This window comes from Oryctolagus cuniculus, chromosome 2, assembly GCF_051225735.1.
Source record: "Oryctolagus cuniculus isolate XC-2025 breed Fujian yellow rabbit chromosome 2, ASM5122573v1, whole genome shotgun sequence".
NCBI lineage: Eukaryota > Metazoa > Chordata > Mammalia > Lagomorpha > Leporidae > Oryctolagus > Oryctolagus cuniculus.
Window position 1 is genome coordinate 92,552,983 of NC_142868.1, and position 18,166 is coordinate 92,571,148.

The 18,166-nt window shown below is 37.5% G+C and overlaps 1 protein-coding gene across 1 annotated transcript in view; it reads left to right on the forward strand.

Moving 5' to 3' along the window:
- LOC103352159 (disintegrin and metalloproteinase domain-containing protein 5) overlaps positions 1–18,166 on the forward strand; it is a 114,066-nt gene that overhangs the window by 65,635 nt on the left and 30,265 nt on the right. The window contains exon 12 of the mRNA XM_051832399.3: positions 6,422–6,614. Within this exon, the coding sequence (XP_051688359.3) occupies positions 6,422–6,614 (193 nt within the window). The remainder of the gene's footprint in view (positions 1–6,421; positions 6,615–18,166) is intronic.

An 18,166-nucleotide genomic window follows, 5' to 3' on the forward strand; every position in this document is an offset into this window, starting at 1 on the left:
CAAAAAACCTACAATAATCAACATCAAAAAACAAAGTAAGTCTATTTTTAAAATTGACTTAGGACCTGAGGAAACATTACTCCAAACGCATACAAATGGCCAACAGATATATGGAAAAATACTCTAAATATTTATAATAATCTGAGAAATGAAAATTAAAATCACATATCACCTCACTTCAGTTAGAATGGCTATAATCAAAATAATAAAGCTAACTTGTAATGATAATCAGAAAGGGAAACCATTGTGCACTGTACAGTCATCATGGAAAGGAGTATGAGAGGTCCTCGAAATGCTAATGATAGAATAATCATATGACCCAGAAATCCCACATCTGGATAGACATACAAAATAATTGAAATAAGCGTGGGAAAATGTTTGCATTATGATGTTCCCTGTAGCACTGTTCACAGTTGCCAACATTTGAAGTCAATCTGTGTATCTGCCAACAGATGAAAGAATAAAGGAAATGTGGCACATGTACACAAGCCATGCAAACACAAAGATTAAACTCTATCAGCACATCTATCAGGATGAACGTGGAGGACATGAGGCTAATGTAATGTAAGCCAAACTCACAAAGACAAGTGCTGTACAATCTCACATATATGGAATCCAAAAAAAAAAAAAATGAACTCATATAGAGAGTAGAAAAATGCTCACCAGAGGCTATGGAGTAGGTGGATAATGGGGAAATATTGACCAAAGGATACAAAGGTTCAATAACTTAGGGGAAATAAGTTTGAGATATCTCTTAAAACATGGTGATTAGTCAGTCAGCTTTCTGTATTCATGGGTTTTGCCTCCATGGAGTCTACCAACCAATACATTAGAAAAGTATTAGAAAAAATTACACCTGTACTGAATGTTAACAGACATTTTTATTGTCATTATTGCCTTAAAATATAGCGCAACATTTATTTATATAGCATTTACATTGTATTAGATATTCTAAGTAATCCAGAGATGATTTAAAGTATGTGGGAAGATGTGTGTAAGTTATACACAAATACTACACCACTTTATGTAATGGATTTGATCACTCATCAATTTGATTTCAGTGGCTTCTGAACCAATCCAAATAGAGGCTGAGGGACAACTGTAATATATCAGAGATTTCAAAACTGATAAAGAGTACATTTTGTTTTCATTTTTTTTTTTTTTTACGTTTTTTTTTTTTTTTTAATTTTTTTTTAAACTTTTATTTAATGCATATAATTTTCCAAAGTACGACTTATGGATTACAATGGCTTCCCCCCCATACCGTCCCTCCCACCCACAACCCTCCCCTTTCCCACTCCCTCTCCCCTTCCATTCACATCATGATTCATTTTCGATTATCTCGATATACAGAAGATCAGCTTAGTATACATTAAGTATGGATTTCAACAGTTTGCTCCCACACAGAAACATAAAGTGAAAAATAATAGATGATTTTTTTAAATGATGATGAAATCAGAGCAGACCTATTGTCATGTTTAATCCCAGTGAGAGTCAAGTTGGGAATTGATAATTTCTTTTTTTTTTTTTTCTTTTTTTTTTTTTTTTTTTTACAGAGGATCAGTTTAGTATGCATTAAGTAAGGATTTCAACAGTTTGCACCCCCATAGAAACACAAAGTGAAATATACTGTTTGAGTACTCGTTATAGCATTAAATCTCAATGTACAGCACATTAAGGATAGAGATCCTACATGAGGAGTAAGTGCACAGTGACTCCTGTTGTTGACTTTACCAATTGACACTCCTGTCTATGGCATCAGTAATCTCCCTATGCTCCAGTCATGAGTTTCCAAGGCTATGGAAGCCCTCTGAGTTCTCCGACTCTTATCTTGTTTAGACAAGGTCATAGTCAAAGTGGAGGTTCTCTCCTCCCTTCAGAGAAAGGTACCTTTCTGTTTTCATTTTTTATTTGAAAGTTAGAGAGATAGAAACACACACAGAGACCAGGAGATATCTTCCACCTGCTGGTACAATTCTCAATGTCTGGGGCTGGGTGAGACTGAAGTCATGAGCCTGGAACTCAATCCAGTTCTCCCAAGTTGTTGTTAGGAATCCAAGCATTTGAGCAGTTCATCTGCTGCTCAGTCAGGAGTGGAGATGGATCTGAAACTATGGCACAAAAGTATGTGATGTGCATTCGAGTGGAACTAGATTCCTGCCCCCTAAAGAACAGTATTTAAATATTCTTACTACAAAAAAGCCAGAAGTTCAATGTGCTGAGTATGTTAACCAGCTTGACTTAATTATGGGACAATGTTTTAAATATATATATATGTATATATAGAGATATATGACATATGTCAAGCATTACATCTACCTATTAATATGTATAATTATTTTATCAATTTAAATATATTTACACAATGAAAGTGCTTTAATACTTGCACTTAAACTGATATTGTTCAATGTAAAGATGAATGCAAAATTACTGATAATAATTGAAAATGAAGTTCAATTTATTAATTTTTCTTTTGTGTATAATGTTTCTGTAGCTCTTTTATTGCTTTATGATAGCTTTTAAGTTTATTGCATGTGTGTCTAAGTTAATTTTTATTTTGGCATCTAGATGTATAATATGTCTAACACCATTGGATGAAATCACTAAACTTTCCCACATTTCCTTGCCTTGCCAGCTTCTCCAAAGATCAATTGACTGGGGAGCAAGTGTTTAGCCTAGTGAATAAGATGTCAGCAGCCCACATCAAGTATCTGGGATTTTTATTCCCAACTCCAGCTTCTTGCCAGTGAAAAACCTGGAAGGCAGCAGTGTTGGTCCAAGTGACTGGGTTACTGTAACTCATGTGTGAGACCTGAATTGCATTCTCAGCTCCTGGCTCTGACTGTTGCAGGTTTTTGGGGTGTGAACTAACTGTGGGAGTTCTCTCTCTTCCTCCTTCCTCCCTACCCTCCCTCCATTTCTCCCTCTCAAATAATAAAATAAAATATAATAAAATAATTGAGCATATAAATGTATGAATTTATTATTGGAATCTGATTTTTCATCAATCTGGGTATGCATTCTTGTGGAAATACAAGTTATTTTTATAAGTGTATCTTTTGATTGTGTTTTGATTATGTAGTGCAAGTTCCTTAAGATTTTTTATATATTCCAAAAAATGCTTTGCCTATGTCAGGTCCTTCATTTTCCTATGCATCTTATTACTTCATTTCCAGTTTCTACAAGAAAGTCCTTCTGATTGATGAGTATCATATTGTTTAAAATAATGATTTTATTTAGGAAACTTGTAATCTTAAAACATAATTGTCTTTTGATATTCGAATATGGTAAACATCCTCATTTATTTTGTTCCCCATTAATTTCTTTGAAGAATGTTTGTATTTTACAGTTTATTGATTTTATACTTCTTTTTATAAAATTTGCTCTTAAGTGTTTTGGTATTTTTATGATATTGTCGATGTTTTTTAAAGTTACTTATTTTGATTTTATTTGAAAGCAGACACACACACACACACACACACACACACACAACTTTCCATCTACTGATTCAGTCATGAAATGCGTACATAGCCAGGGTTGAGTCAGGCTGAAGCCAGGAACCACAAATTCATCAGATTTCCCAAAAGCAGGAATGCACTTGAGCCCTCATCTGATGCTCCCAGTTTACACATTAGCAGGAAGATGGATTGGGAGCAGAGGAGCCAGGGATCCAACTAGGCACTTTGGGGTGGGATTTGTGTATCCCAAGTGGCAACTTGATCATTGTGCCAAATGCACTCCCCTGGGTAGTTGTTACTTAATTTAGATTGCTCTTTGCTAATACATACATCCTAATGCATCGATGTATAATTGATGCTTTTCTAATGACCTTACATGCTGCTGCAAGCTTGCTTAATCTGTTTAGACATTTTGGAATATTTTGTCTTGACTCCCTAAAGTTTTCTATAAAGAAAATCATCTGTGCCTGAGAACTGTTTAATTTTTTTCTTTCCATGTATCTGCAGATCATTTTTTCTTATTGCTTAATTGCACTTGAAATAGCTTCACTCGAATATGAATGGAAGCAGTGAGAGTGGATATCCGTATCTTGTTTCTAATCTTAGGGGACAGGCATTCAGTTTTTCATGATGCTGTGATTTCTAAAGCTGTATCATGATGTTTGGTATAGAGTTTTTAAAATGAATGTCTTCTATTTTAAAATATCATCTTTAATTCCCTTGTGCATCTTGTTTTAATGTTCATCATTCCAACATCATCGTCTTGTGTCATTGGTATTGCTCATGCTGTCTTTGGGCAGGAGACATTTCCTCAGTTTTAACTGCCCCAGTTATTTCAGTCAGGGAAAGTGTCAAGCTCACAAAAACAAAGAGATTTGCTGGTCACCCTTTTATTGCTTCAGGAATTTGCTGCCTCTAGGAGACAGAGTAATTCTTTGGGCATTTGTTGTAACACAATTCCTCTTGCCAGTGCAGGCCCTCAGACCTGGTGACTCTCAGTGACAGAGGTTCAAAACATTTCCTTTGTTCCATTACTGTTTGCAAAGATTTTACTGTTCTCCCTTGCTGGTGATGGTGCTTCACTCACATGATCCTCCCGTTTGATCCTTGGGAGGAGGGAGTGTACCCGGGCTGTGCATTTTTATCAGGTTGTGGTTCTGAAAACATTAAACCTTGTCATTGCTTTCTGTTAGGTGGGCAACTGTGTTGTCTTTTTCGTTCTGAGACACTAAACCTATTTACCACTCCCTTCGGGAGAGCTTTTTCAAGTTTTTCTTTTGAAGTTTTTTCTTTTGAAAAAACTCTCCCATTAAGATGGTTTTTGTGTTATTTCCAGAATTTGTTCTTGGTCTTAGTAAGGGTAAGCAGAAAAAATTAAATCTATGCCATCTTGTTTGGATGTGAATTCTTTTTATTATTTTTTTTTTTATTTTGACAGGCAGAGTCAAACAGTGAGAGAGAAAGTCAGAGAGAAAGGTCTTCCTTCCGTTGGTTTACTCCCCAAATGGCCGCTATGGCCGGTGTGTTGTGCCGATCTGAAGCCAGAAGCCAGTGCTTCCTCCCAGTCTCCAATGCAGGTGCAGGGCCCAAGCACTTGAACCATCCTCCACTGCTTTCCTGGGCCACAGCAGAGAGCTGGACTGCAAGAGGAGCAACCGGGACTAGAACCCGGCGCCCATATGGGATGCTGGTGCCTCAGGTGGAGAATTAACCAAGTGAGCCATGGCGCCGGCCCTTGAATGTGAATTCTATAACAGGTTGTTCATTGAAAAGTGTTTACTTATGGAAAGCAGAAACTCTAAAATATCCCATTAAAGTTGATACCAACATGTCTATATTTACTGAATTTACAGAAAGGGCACAAAAACAGAATTAAGTATTTAGATAAAAATATACTAAATACTAAGGTTTAAAATTCTAAATTTTGTTGCTTGTCACTAGGGAAGGAAATAAGGGTAACAATTCCTATGTTTGCAGACTCAATGATGATGATGGGAACTGAGCAGCCATGAATTTTGTTATCCATGCTGGAGACAGGAGGTTCTGAAACCAATACCTTGTAGATAGTGAGGAGTGACATCTAGTAGATTATGTAGAAATGGTAAATTAAAATATTTTAAAGTGCATTACCAATATAATAAATATTTTTAAAAAGTGTGATTATTGTTTGCTGTAGAGTATATAGTGCTTTATTTAAAAATATTCCATTTATTTATTTTTTAAAGATTTATTTATTTATTTTAAAGTCAGAGTTACACAGAGAGAGAAGGAGAAGTGGCAGAGGGTGGGTGTCTTCCATCTGCTGGTTCACTCCCAAGTTGGCCACAACAGCTGGAGCTGTGCTGATCTAAGCCAGGAGCTGGGAACTTCTTCTGGGTCTCCCACATGGGTGGAGGGGCCCAAAGACTTGGGCCATCTTGTACTACTTTCCCAGGCCATAGTAGAGAGCTGGATTGGAAGTAGAGCAGCCAGGACTTGAACCAGCACCCATACGGGATGCCAGCACTGCAGGAGGGGGTTTAATCCATTATGCCACAGCGCTGGCTCCTCCATTTATTTATTTTAAAAGCAGAGTGTCACAGAGACAGAGACAGAGAGAAGTCTTTGATCTGCTGATTCACTCCCCCAAAAGGCCAAAATGGCTAGGGTCAGGCCAAGCAGGAGGCAATAGCCCAGAGTTTCATCTGGGTCTCCTACATGGGTGCAGGGGCCCAAGCACTGGTGCCATCTTTTACTGCTTTCCTAGGCACATTAGCAGGAAGCTGGTTTGGATGCATGGAGCTGGGACTTGAATTCTGATGCTCATATGGGATGCTGGCATCACAGGCAACAGCTTAACCAGGTATTCCACAATACGGTTTTCAGAATATTGCTCTTTAAAGCTATCTTGAAAACAACATATCACGGTAAATGTAGAGATATGTATCAATAATTTTTGTATTACATGAATTTTTGCATTTTAGATTCTCCAAGGGTATAAAGGATTTTAGCACCTGTAGTTTGGATGACTTTAAATATATCTCTTCACAATCTGGCCTTCACTGTCTTCAGAGTGATCCTTTTGAAATGCCAGTTTATAAGCAAGACAGACCAAGGAAAATATGTGGCAATAGTATAATGGAACTTGATGAACAGTGTGACTGTGGCAATATAAAGGTTAGTGAAAATTTTTAATTTTTTCTTAGTTTGCTATGTATGAGTAAAATAGTAATAAAAGAAGTTTAAATACCTCACTCTTTAGTAAACTAGATTTGAAAAAAAAGCTGTGATCCTTTGAGGAATATGGGAACCTTTAAATCTCCAAATTTTATTATTTGTGGATTTGGGAGAATAGGTTCTCTAGAGAGTGTTTATCCAGAAATTGTCACCTGACATTATTAAGAGTATGTATTAGCTGAACATATAAAAATTATAACCACAAAGATTATGTCAGGTGTTGAAGGAATATGCTCTTAACAATAAACAGTAACAAAAATGCATATGGATCTTATTAAACCTCTTATGCAGTGAAGTACTAAGCCTTTTAAATGTAATGTAAATTTAAATGTGTTATCTAAAAATCCTCCTCAAAAAAGACAGAAAGAAGTGTAGAAGGAGGAAAGGTTGGAGAGAGGGAGGGAGGGAGGAGGGGAATATCACTATGTTCTTAGACTTACATCTACAAATCATATTGAATCTGTTAATTCATTAAAATTAAAATAAAAAATGCTAGAAGTCAGATCACTCTGTGTGACATTAAAAACATATAAGGACATCTACAGACAATAGGCTGTAACCAATGGGACAGCAAAATGTGTTGTTTGCTGATATGTAATGGAGAAAGTCTTCTATTTCTATTCTACAAGTAATACCAATTAAATATTCTAAAATGACATAGATCACTTAAAGGAAATATCAAAAATATGAAGATGATGTAGCATCGTCAATGAGATGGCTTCCTGAAAGTGCCTAATGCTTTTACCCAATTTGAATAGTGATCAAAACAATAAATAGCAATCTGTATTTTGACCAGAGTTACTAAAGCAAAGTGTTTAAGTATAGCAAGGAAGTGGTGGAAAACTCTCAGAGCACAGAAATTCAGGATGGTCACATACAGATTAGACAGAAATATCTTGCCCCCACAGCAACATAGACAAAGTTGAGATCAGCTCAGAACCAGGAACAAATTCTCCCTGTGGAGAAAATGTAAAACAAGGCTCCCAATGGCTCCTGTCACTGCTGGAGACAGCTGTAATCTTTAGTATTGAGAAGCTTTTAATCCTTGGAGGGCCTAAGCCTAGTTTAGAAGACTGCCTGAGTCTCACACAGCTGCATTACTCCAGAGAAGCACGCATTATGTACTGTTGCCAAGGTGTCTACTGCATTGTGGAACCACTGTTGGAGTACATGCTGCTTCAGGGACCAGTGGCCAGTGTATCCCTGATACTTTACCATCATTGAACCACACTCACAGACACAGTAGCATGCCATCCTCAGCAATGTGCTGCACTCCCTGTCACTTGGAAGCAAGCTGCCATGTGGCTCTCAGGCTTCCATCCCAGTTGCTGCTGGGAAATTTCGGAGCCCAGGCCTAGAAGAGTAGCTCTTCCCCCAGACAGTGAGCTGATGCCACACCCTGCTCCCGAGGGAAAGAGACCCTCTGCCCTTTGTGCTGATCAGTCACAGTGCCTTGCCCTCTGGACATAGACCAGATGTTGGGAGTCTGAACTGCTGAGTTTCCTTTCCCCAACCCTGTGGAACTGAAGCTGTCACTGCACTATTTCTGATGCCTCGGATCCCATGCTACAGCTGTATGCCACAATTTCAGGTCCTTGTTTTTGCAGAGTCCAGCTTCACAGGGTCTGAACCACGGCTGTTTCCCACCACTTCAGGATTAAGGATCACTAGTACATAGTACCTCCACTTCTTATACCTAAATTGCTGTATTTCCTTGTTGGCTCTGTGCCTGAAGTTACATCTGTGCTCTGCTCTCTGACTCTAAATTTAAAATTAATGAGCACAGAGTCTCTTGAGTGTTGAAGTGATATACCCTTAATATCAAAGACAATAGACAGTAATCACTGGGATAGCAAAAAAAAAAAAAAAAATCTGTCATTTGCTACTGTGGAATTGAGGAAATAACACAGTAATTCCAGTCTGGCATTCTAACCTCCTCAACTGGAGTCACAGCTGTGTCTCTGCCTCCAATGCATGAGATACTGAAGACTGCCTTAGTTTCCTTGTTCTAGGCTTGGCTATAGGATTGCATCAATCCATACCTAAGAGAGCGAATGTGCACTTATGTCACATGTACTCCAATGGTTAAGGAAGACACTTAGCGCAGAATCTCAGCTCCACATCCACTCTGTATTGAGCCTTGCAGCACAATACAACTGTGGCTGCTTATAGGCTGTATCACACCTGGCACTAAGAGATATCTCCTGAATTGAATTTCACCACTGTGGGTAAAATAAGAATGGGTACCTCTAAGGATCTTTCTACCAAGAATGCTATCAACTTATGGTGTCACTGTTGTTACTACAACAGTTGCTACAGCCTATGAAATGGAGGTATTTGCAGTCATCACTGCAAGTCATAACCAAAGGAGCCACACAGAGGCAACACTACTCCACCCCCCACCCCAACTATAGCCAGAGTGAACAAGTACTACTCTACCAACACCATAGGGCCCCATCTGCAGCTGAAAGCCAGTGTACATGCATTTTCAGGAGGTGACTATTCTACCAGATGTGTAGACATCAATGCAGAAACACAAGAAACTTGAAAAAGCAGGGAAAACTGATACCACAAAGTACCACAATAATTATCCACCATCTGACTCCAAAGTAATGGATAGTCAAAATTGCATGTAAAGAATTTAAAAATATTAACCTTAAGAAAATTCCAGGGAAGTACAGGAGAATAAGATAGACAAGTCAATGAAATCCAAAAAAACATTTCCTGATTTGAGGATTTCAACAAGGACACAGATATCATAAAAAACAAAAACATTCCTTCAAAATGAATTTTTAAATAATTAATATTAAAATAAATAATGAATTATTAAGAAATCCAATAGAGTTTCAAAAGCAGATTATATCAAACAGAAAAAAAAATCTCTGAACTTGAAGTTGAGTGCTTTGAAATAAAAGGACCAAAAAAAGAGAGAGTGTGAAAATGGACAAAGAAAAGCTATGGCAAGCCATCTGGAAAAACATCAAGTGAACAAATTTGTATTCATGGAAAATCCCAAAAGAGAAGAAACACAGAAAGACACAGTCCCTCAACAAGGCATATTATAATTAAAATGACAAAAGAGGAAGACAAAGAGATAATTTTAGAAACAATAAGAAAATTATGATGTAATTAGCATCAAGGAGATTTCCATTAATCAGTGGATGTCTTAGTAACACCTTACAATCCAGGAGAAAAACATGATTATTTATTAAAGGTATTGAAAGAAAATATTGCCAGCCAACGTTAGCATTTTCAGGACAGCTGTTTTACAGAAACAGAGGAAGAATGAAATCTTTTTCAGACAAGCAAAAACTGAGGGGATTACTCACAACAATATTTGCCTCTCAGTAGAATCTTAGAAGAATTCTTCGAACACAAAAAGGATTGAGGTAATGTGATGTCTAAAAGAGACACATTTTAGGTTTAGGGACTAAAATAGGCTAAAAGTGAAGGGGTTGGAAAAGAATCCATCCAAAACCAAGAGTGCAGGTGTAAAGTACTTGTTAAGTCAAAAAAATATTGTCGTTACAAAGGAAGTCATTATTTAATGATAAAAAGATCAGTTCTTCAAAAGAACATATTAATAAGAGCAACTAAAAGTGGAAATTATTTTTTAATAATCACAAAGAGATAGCAATACCATAGTAGGAGTGGATTTTAAAAAGACTACTTTTGACAATGGAAAGATTAGCCAGACAAATGTGCCTAAGGAAAAAGTTCTGCATAAACTACAGGTTAAACTTGAGGTTAAGTGGGCTTGATATATACAATGTAATTTAAGTGAACTATTCACTGTTTTAGAACACAGAACAGACTAAAGAAATTCAAGAAGATTGAAGGTGCACTAGTCTTGGTTTAACTGCAAACCAATAACAGGGTCGGTACCGTGGCTCACTAGGCTAATCCTCCGCCTGCGGCGCCGGCACACCAGGTTCTAGTCCCGGTCGGGGCACCGGATTCTATCCCAGTTGCCCCTCTTCCAGGCCAGCTCTCTGCTGTGGCCCGGGAGTGCAGTGGAGGATGGCCCGAGTGCTTGGGCCCTGCATCCCATGGGAGACCAGGAGAAGCACCTGGCTCCTGCCTTCAGATCAGCGCGGTGCGCTGGCCGCAGCGCACCGGCCGCGGTGGCCATTGGAGGGTGAACCAACGGCAAAGGAAGACCTTTCTCTCTGTCTCTCTCTTTCACTGTCCACTCTGCCTGTCAAAAATAAATAAATAACCAATAACAGGAAGAATCTTGGAAAACTTACAAGCACATGGAAATTCAACAATATGTTCCTGAGCAACTAGTGATTCAAACACAGAAAAGGGAAACTTGAAAGTATCCTTTAAAAATGGCAAAGAAAATTCAACACTTTTAAACGAATGGGATGTAGCAAAGAAGTTTCTAGAAAAAAAGGTTTATGGCAATAAATTCATATATTAAAAAAAGAGCACCAGAATGTCTAGCACTACATTACATAGTGCTAGGAAAAGAATGAGCCAAATCCACAGTAAGCAAAAGATAGGAAATTATACCAATCAGAAGAGGATGTAAATTGAAAAAAAAAAAGTAAAACCAGAAAAAAAATCAACAAATTAAGTTTGTTTCTTTGAAAAATAAAATTAACAAATTATATCTATTTCCACTAAGGAAAAAGTAGAGGAGACTCAAATAATTTTTAAAAATTGGAAATGAAAATATAGACATTATCACAGATATCTCAGAAATAAAAAAGTAAGACTTATAATGAACAATTATATGTTAACAAGGTGGACAATCTAGAAGAAATGGCCAAAGTCCCCGAGAAAATATAACCCTCTAAAGTTTAATCAGGAAGAAATAGAAAGAGATTGAAGTAAATAAGACTTTCCATCCTCGTACAGATGGATTTATGGCTGAATTCTATCAAATACTCAAATGAGAATGTAATCTTTTCAAATACTTTAAAAATTCTTCCCACCTTGGGGCCGGCACTGTGGTGTAGTGGGTAAAGCCACTGTCTGCAGTGCCAACATTCCATATGGGCACTGGTTCAAGTCCTGGCTGCTCCACTTCCGATCTAGCTCTCTGCTATGACCTGGAAAAGCAGTATAAGATGGCCCCTTGGGCACCTGCACCCATGTAGGAGATCCGGAAGAAGTTCCTGGCTCCTGGCTTCAGATCACAGAGCTCCAGCAGTTGGGCCAATTGGGGAGTGAACCAGTGGATGGAAGACCTCGCTCCCTCTCTGCTTCTCCTTCTCTCTCTGTGTAATTCTGACTTTCAAATAAATTTAAAAAAATAAATTAAAAAATCTTTTTTTTAATTTATTTGAAAGAGTTACAGAGAGAGGTAGAGGCAGAGAGAGAGAGAGATCTTCCATCCACTGGTTCACTCCCCCGATGGCCACAATGGCTGGAGCTGTGCTAATCCAAAGCCAGGAGCCAGGTGCTTCTTCCGGGTGTCCCATGCGGATGCAGGGGCCCAAGGGCTTGGGCCATCTTCTACTGTTTTCCCAGGCCATAGCAGAGAACTGGATTGGAAGTGGAGCAGCCTGGACTAGAACCAGCACCTATATGAGATACTGGATCTTCAGGCCAGGGCTTTAACCTGCTGCACCACAGCATCATCCCCATAAATAAATCTTTAAAAATTTTCTTTCTACCGAAAAAAACAGAGCTATAGAGAATATTTTCACCTACATGTTCCAAAACCAAAATCAAAGATACTGCAAAAATAAGTAAACTGTAGTCCAGTATTTATGATAAACACTGTTGCAAAATTATCACTAAAATATTAGCAAACAAAATTAAACAACATACCCAAAAAAATCATGGCCAAGTAAGATTTATTCCTGTCATGCAAGGAGGACTGCACATGCAAATCTATTAATGTGATAGGTCACATTAATAGAAGAAAAAATAATCATCTCAATTGATGACGAAAAGTCATGTGATAATGTTCACACTTGCTTCATAAAAATTCTTAATAGTTAAGCTTAATTAAAAATTTTTCACAGTAATAAAGTCCATTATGGAAAATCCATAATAGTGAAGAAAAATGAATTTTTTTCCACTAGAACACATTATAAGGCTGGTATGCTCATTGTTATCAATTTCATTAGGCATGATACTTTAAGCACAGGGAGAACAATCCATAAGAAAAAGCAACAAAAGGACTCAAAATTGTAAAGGAAGAAGTAAAATTATCTTTTACTTGCAGATGATGTGATGCTATATGTAGAAAACTCCCACTGATTCTTAAAAAAAAGATTAAAACTAAGATATGTATTTAATGAATTCATAATTTATGAAATTATAAAATTAACAATAAAAAACTAGTAACATTTCTAGATACAGATAATAACCTGCCTGAAAGATAAAGCAAGAAGACAACCCCCATTAACAATAGCGCCAAAAATATTTTGGAATAAATTAAACTCAGAGGATGAAAGATAAGTAAACTGGAAACTAGAAAACATTGTTGAAAGAAATTGAATAAAACACAAATTGGGAAAATGTTCATTGATTAGAAGAATTAGGCTTATAAAAATGTTTATGCTATAAAAAGCAATATACTGATTCAAAACAATCTGTATTAAAGTTCTAATTTCATTGTCATAAAAATAGAATAAAAAGTAAATTTCATATGTAACTACAAAAATTATGAAGAACCAATGAAATATTGAGAAGCAAAGCTACAGGTATCACAGTTCATGATTTAAAATTTTATTACAAGAATGTCATAATTGAAATAGTATGATACTTACATAAAAACACAAACAAAGATCAGTTGAACAGAATGGAGAGACCAGAATTACAATCAGACATACCTGGACAGCTAATTTTGAACAAGGACAATGAGAAGAGACAACAGAGATATAATATTCTTTTCAATAAATGCTGTGTGGGAAACTGGATTCCCATGTGGAATAAAAAAGTGAAATCAGATTCCTATCTCATATCATATAGAAAAGAGAACACAGAATGAATAATAATAATAATAAAGTAAACATAAGATCTGAAACCATAAAACTCCTAGAAGAGAATACAGTGGCAAAGCTTTCTGATAATGAGCATGGCAATGATTTCTTTATATTACACCAAAAACACAGATACAAAAGCAAAAATAAACAAATGGGATTATATCAGACTTAAAAGCTTCAGTACAGTAAAGGAAACAACAATATGAAAAACGCAACCTACAAGTAGGGAAATTGTTTGCAAAACACTAATGTGTTAAGGAGCAATATCCAGGGGCTGGTGCTGTATATAGTATATTAAGCCTCTGCTTAATATACTTAATATAGTATATTAAGTATACTAATTAATTATAAGTAATTAAGTGTAAGTATATTAATATACTTAATATAGTATATTAAGCCCCATATGTGCTGGCATCACATATGGGTATCACTTGGAGTCCTGACTGCTCCTCTTCTGATTCAGCTCCTTGCTAAAGGCCTGGGGAAGAAGTGGAAGATAGCCCAAATGCTTGGGTCCCTGCCACCCATGTGGGAGACCTGGAAAGAGCTCCTAGCTCCTGGCTTTGAATTGTCCCAACTCCAGCTGTTGCAGCCATTTGGGGAGTGAACCTACAATGGAAGACCCATCCATGTGTCTTTCCTCTCTCTTTCTGTAACTTGGCCTCTCAAATAAATAAATAATTTTTTTTAAAAAAGGAGCAATATCCAAATTTATGAAAAGTGCTTACAAGTCAATAGCAGATGGGGCTGGCGCTGTGGCTCACTTGGTTAATTCTCCACCTGCGGCACCAGCATCCAATGTGGTCGCCGGGTTCTAGTCCCAGTTGCTCCTCTTCCAGTCCAGCTCTCTGCTGTGACCTGGGAGGGCAGGGGAGGATGGCCCAAGTGTTTGGGCTCCTGCACCTGCATGGGAGACCAGGAGAAAGCACCTGGCTCCTGGCTTCAGATCAGCAAAGCGCCGGCCGAAGTGGCCATTTGGGGAGTAAACCAACGGAAAGAAGGCCTTTCTCTCTGTCTCTCTCTCTCACTGTCTATAACTCTACCTGTCAAATAAATAAATAAATAAATAACAAGTCAATAGCAGAAACAAAAATAACCATATTAGAAATGGGGAATGTCTAAAAGATATTTCTCCAAAGAAGACATAAAAAATGATCTATAGTTATAGAGAAAGGTACTCAACTGCACTGGTCATCATGGGAATTCAAATTGAACCCACTGCATGCTATCACATCACACTAGTTAGGGACAGCTATTTTTTTAAACTTTTATTTAATAAATATAAATTTCCAAAGTACAACTTTCGAATTATAGTGGTTTTCCCACCCTATAACCTCCCTCCCACCCGCAACCATCCCATCACCCAATCCCTCTCCCATCCCATTCTTCATCATGATTCATTTTCAATAATCTTAATATATAGAAGATCAACTTAGTATCTACTAAGTAAAGATTTCAACAGACTGCTCCTGCAAAGACACACAAAGTATAGAATACTGTTTGGGTAATTGTTTTACCATTAATTCGCATAGCACAACACATTAAGGACAGAGATCCTACATGGGGAGTAGGTGCACAGTGACTCCCGTTGTTGATTTAACAATTGACACTCTTATTTATGACGTCATTAGTCACCCAAGGCTTTTGTCATGAGCTTCCAAGACTATGGAAACCAATTGAGTTCAACAACTCTGATCTTGTTTAGACAAGGCCACATTTAAAGTGGAAGTTCTATCCTCCCTTCAGAGAAAGGTACTGCCTTCTTTGATGGCCTGTTCTTCCCACTAGGATCTCACTCACAGAGATTTTTCAGTTAGGTCATTTTTTATTTTTTTTGCCACAGAATCTTGGCTTCCCATGCCTGTGAAACTCTCATGGTTGTTTTAGCCAGATCCAAATGCCTTAAGGGCTGATTCTGAGGCCAGAGTGCTGTTTAGGGCATTTGCCATTCTATGAGTCTGCTGCACATCCTGCTTCCCATGTTGGATCATTCTCTCCTTTTTAATTCTATCAATTATTATTTGCAGACACTGGTCTTATTTATGTAATCCCTTTGACACTTAATTCTATCTTATTGATCAGTTATGAACTTAAACTGATCACTTTAACAAGTAAGATAGCATGTCAACTTGATGGGATTGAATTGGAATACCCTGGAATATTTCTGTCTCTACTGTTAGGGGTAAGTCTGAGTGAACATGTGCCGAACTATACATAATTTCCCTTTCTTATTCCCACTCTTACATCTAACAGGGATTGCTTTTCAGTTAAATTTAAACCACTAAGAATAATTGTGTGTTAATGAAAGAGTCCAAACAATGGTACTAAGTAGAAAAAAAAATACTAAAAGGAATAAAATAGTAAGTTGTTCCTCGACAGTCAGGACAAGGGCTGATCAAGACATTGTTCCTTCTAGTGTCCATTTCACTTCAACAGGTTTCCTTTTAGGTGTTCAGTTAGTTGTCATCGATCAGGGAGAACATATGAGATTTGTGCCTTTGGGACTGGCTTACTTCACTCAGCATGATGTTTTCCAGATTCCTCTATTTTGTTGCACATGACTGGACTTCATATTTTTGTACTGCTATAGAGTATTCTCTAGAATACATACACATAATTTCTTTATCCAGTTTGCTGTTGATGGGCATTTAGGTTGATTCCAGGTCTAGGCTATCGTAAATTGTGCTGCAATAAACATTAGGGTGCAGACGGCTTTTTTGTTTGCCAACTTAATTTCCTTTGGGTAGATTCCAAGGAGTGGGATGGCTGGGTTTTATGGTAGAGTTATATTCAGGTTTCTGAGCAATCTCCAAACTGACTTCCATGGTGGCTTTACCAGTTTGCATTCCCACCAACAGTGGGTTAGTGTCCCTTTTTCCCCACATCCACGCCAGCATCTGTTGTTGGCAGATTTCTGTATGTAAGCCATTCTAACCAGGGAGAGGTGAAAACTCATTATGGTTTTGATTTGCATTTCCCTGATTGCTAGTGATCCTGAACATTTTTTCATGTGCCTGTTGGCCATTTGGATTTCCTCTTTTGAAAAATGTCTATTGAGGTCCTTGGCCCATCTCTTAAGTGGGTTGTTTGTTTTGTTGTTGTAGAGTCTCTTGATCTCTTTGAAGATTCTGGTTATTAATCCTTTATCTGTTGCATAGTTTGCAAATATTTTTCCCATTCTGTCAGTTGCCTCTTCACTTTCCTGACTATTTCTTTTGCCGTACAGAAACTTCTCAATTTGATGCAATCTCAATTGTTAATTTTGGCTTTGACTGCCTGTGCTTCTGGGGTCTTTTCCAAGAAGTCATTGCCTGTGCCTATATCTTGAAGGGTTTCTCCAATGTTCTCTAATAATTTGATGGTGTCGGGTCGTAGATTTAGATCTTTAATCCATGTTGAGTGGATTTTTGTGTAAGGTGTAAGATGGGGGAATATCTTCATGCTTCTGCATGTGGAAATCCAGTTTTCCTAGCACCATTTGTTGAATAGACTGTCCTTACTCCAGGAATTGGTTTCAGATCCCTGATCAAATATAAGTTGGCTGTAGATGTTTGGGTTGATTTCTGGTGTTTCTGTTCTGTTCCATTGGTCTATCCATCTGTTTCTGTACCAGTACCATGCTGTTTTGATTACAACTGCCCTGTAGTATGACCTGAAATCTGGTCTTGTGATGCCTCCAGCTTTGTTTTTGTTGTACAAGATTGCCTTAGCTATTCGAGGTCTCCTGTGTCTCCATATGAATTTCAGCATCATTTTTTCCAGATCTGAGAAGAATGTCTTTGGTATTTTGATTGGTATCACATTGAATCTGTAAATTGCTTCTGGGAGAGTGGACATTTTGATGATATTGATTCTTCCAATCCATGAGCATGGAAGATTTTTCCATTTTTTGGTATCTTCTTCTATTTCTTTCTTTAAGATTTTGTAATTCTCACTGCAGAGATCTTTAATGTTCTTGGTTAGGTTTATTCCAAGGTATTTGATTGTTTTTTGTAGCTACTGTGAATGGGATTGATCTTAGAAGTTCTTCCTCAGCTGTGCATTGCCTGGGTATACAAAGGCTGTTGATTTTTGTGCACTGAGTTTATATCCTGCTACTTTGCCAAACTCTTCTATGAGTTCTGATAGTCTCTTAGTAGAGTTCTTTGGATCCCCTAAATAAAGAAACATAACACCTGCAAAGAGGGATACTTTGACTTCTTCCTGCCCAATTTGGATCCCTTTAATTTCTTTTTCTTGCCTAATGGCTCTGGCTAAAACTTCCAGACCTATATTGAATAGCAGTGGTGAGAGTGGGCATTCTTGTCTGATACCAGATCTCAGTGGAAATGCTTCCAATTTTTCCCCATTCAATAGGATGCTGGCCGTGGGTTTTTCATAAATTGTTTTGATTGTATTGAGGAATGTTCAAAATTTTACACAATTTGCTTAGAGTTTTCATCATGAAAGGGTGTTGTATTTTATTGAATGCTTTCTCTGCATCTATTGAGATAATCATACAGTTTTTCCTCTGCTGTTTGTTAGTGTGTTGTGTCACATTGTTTT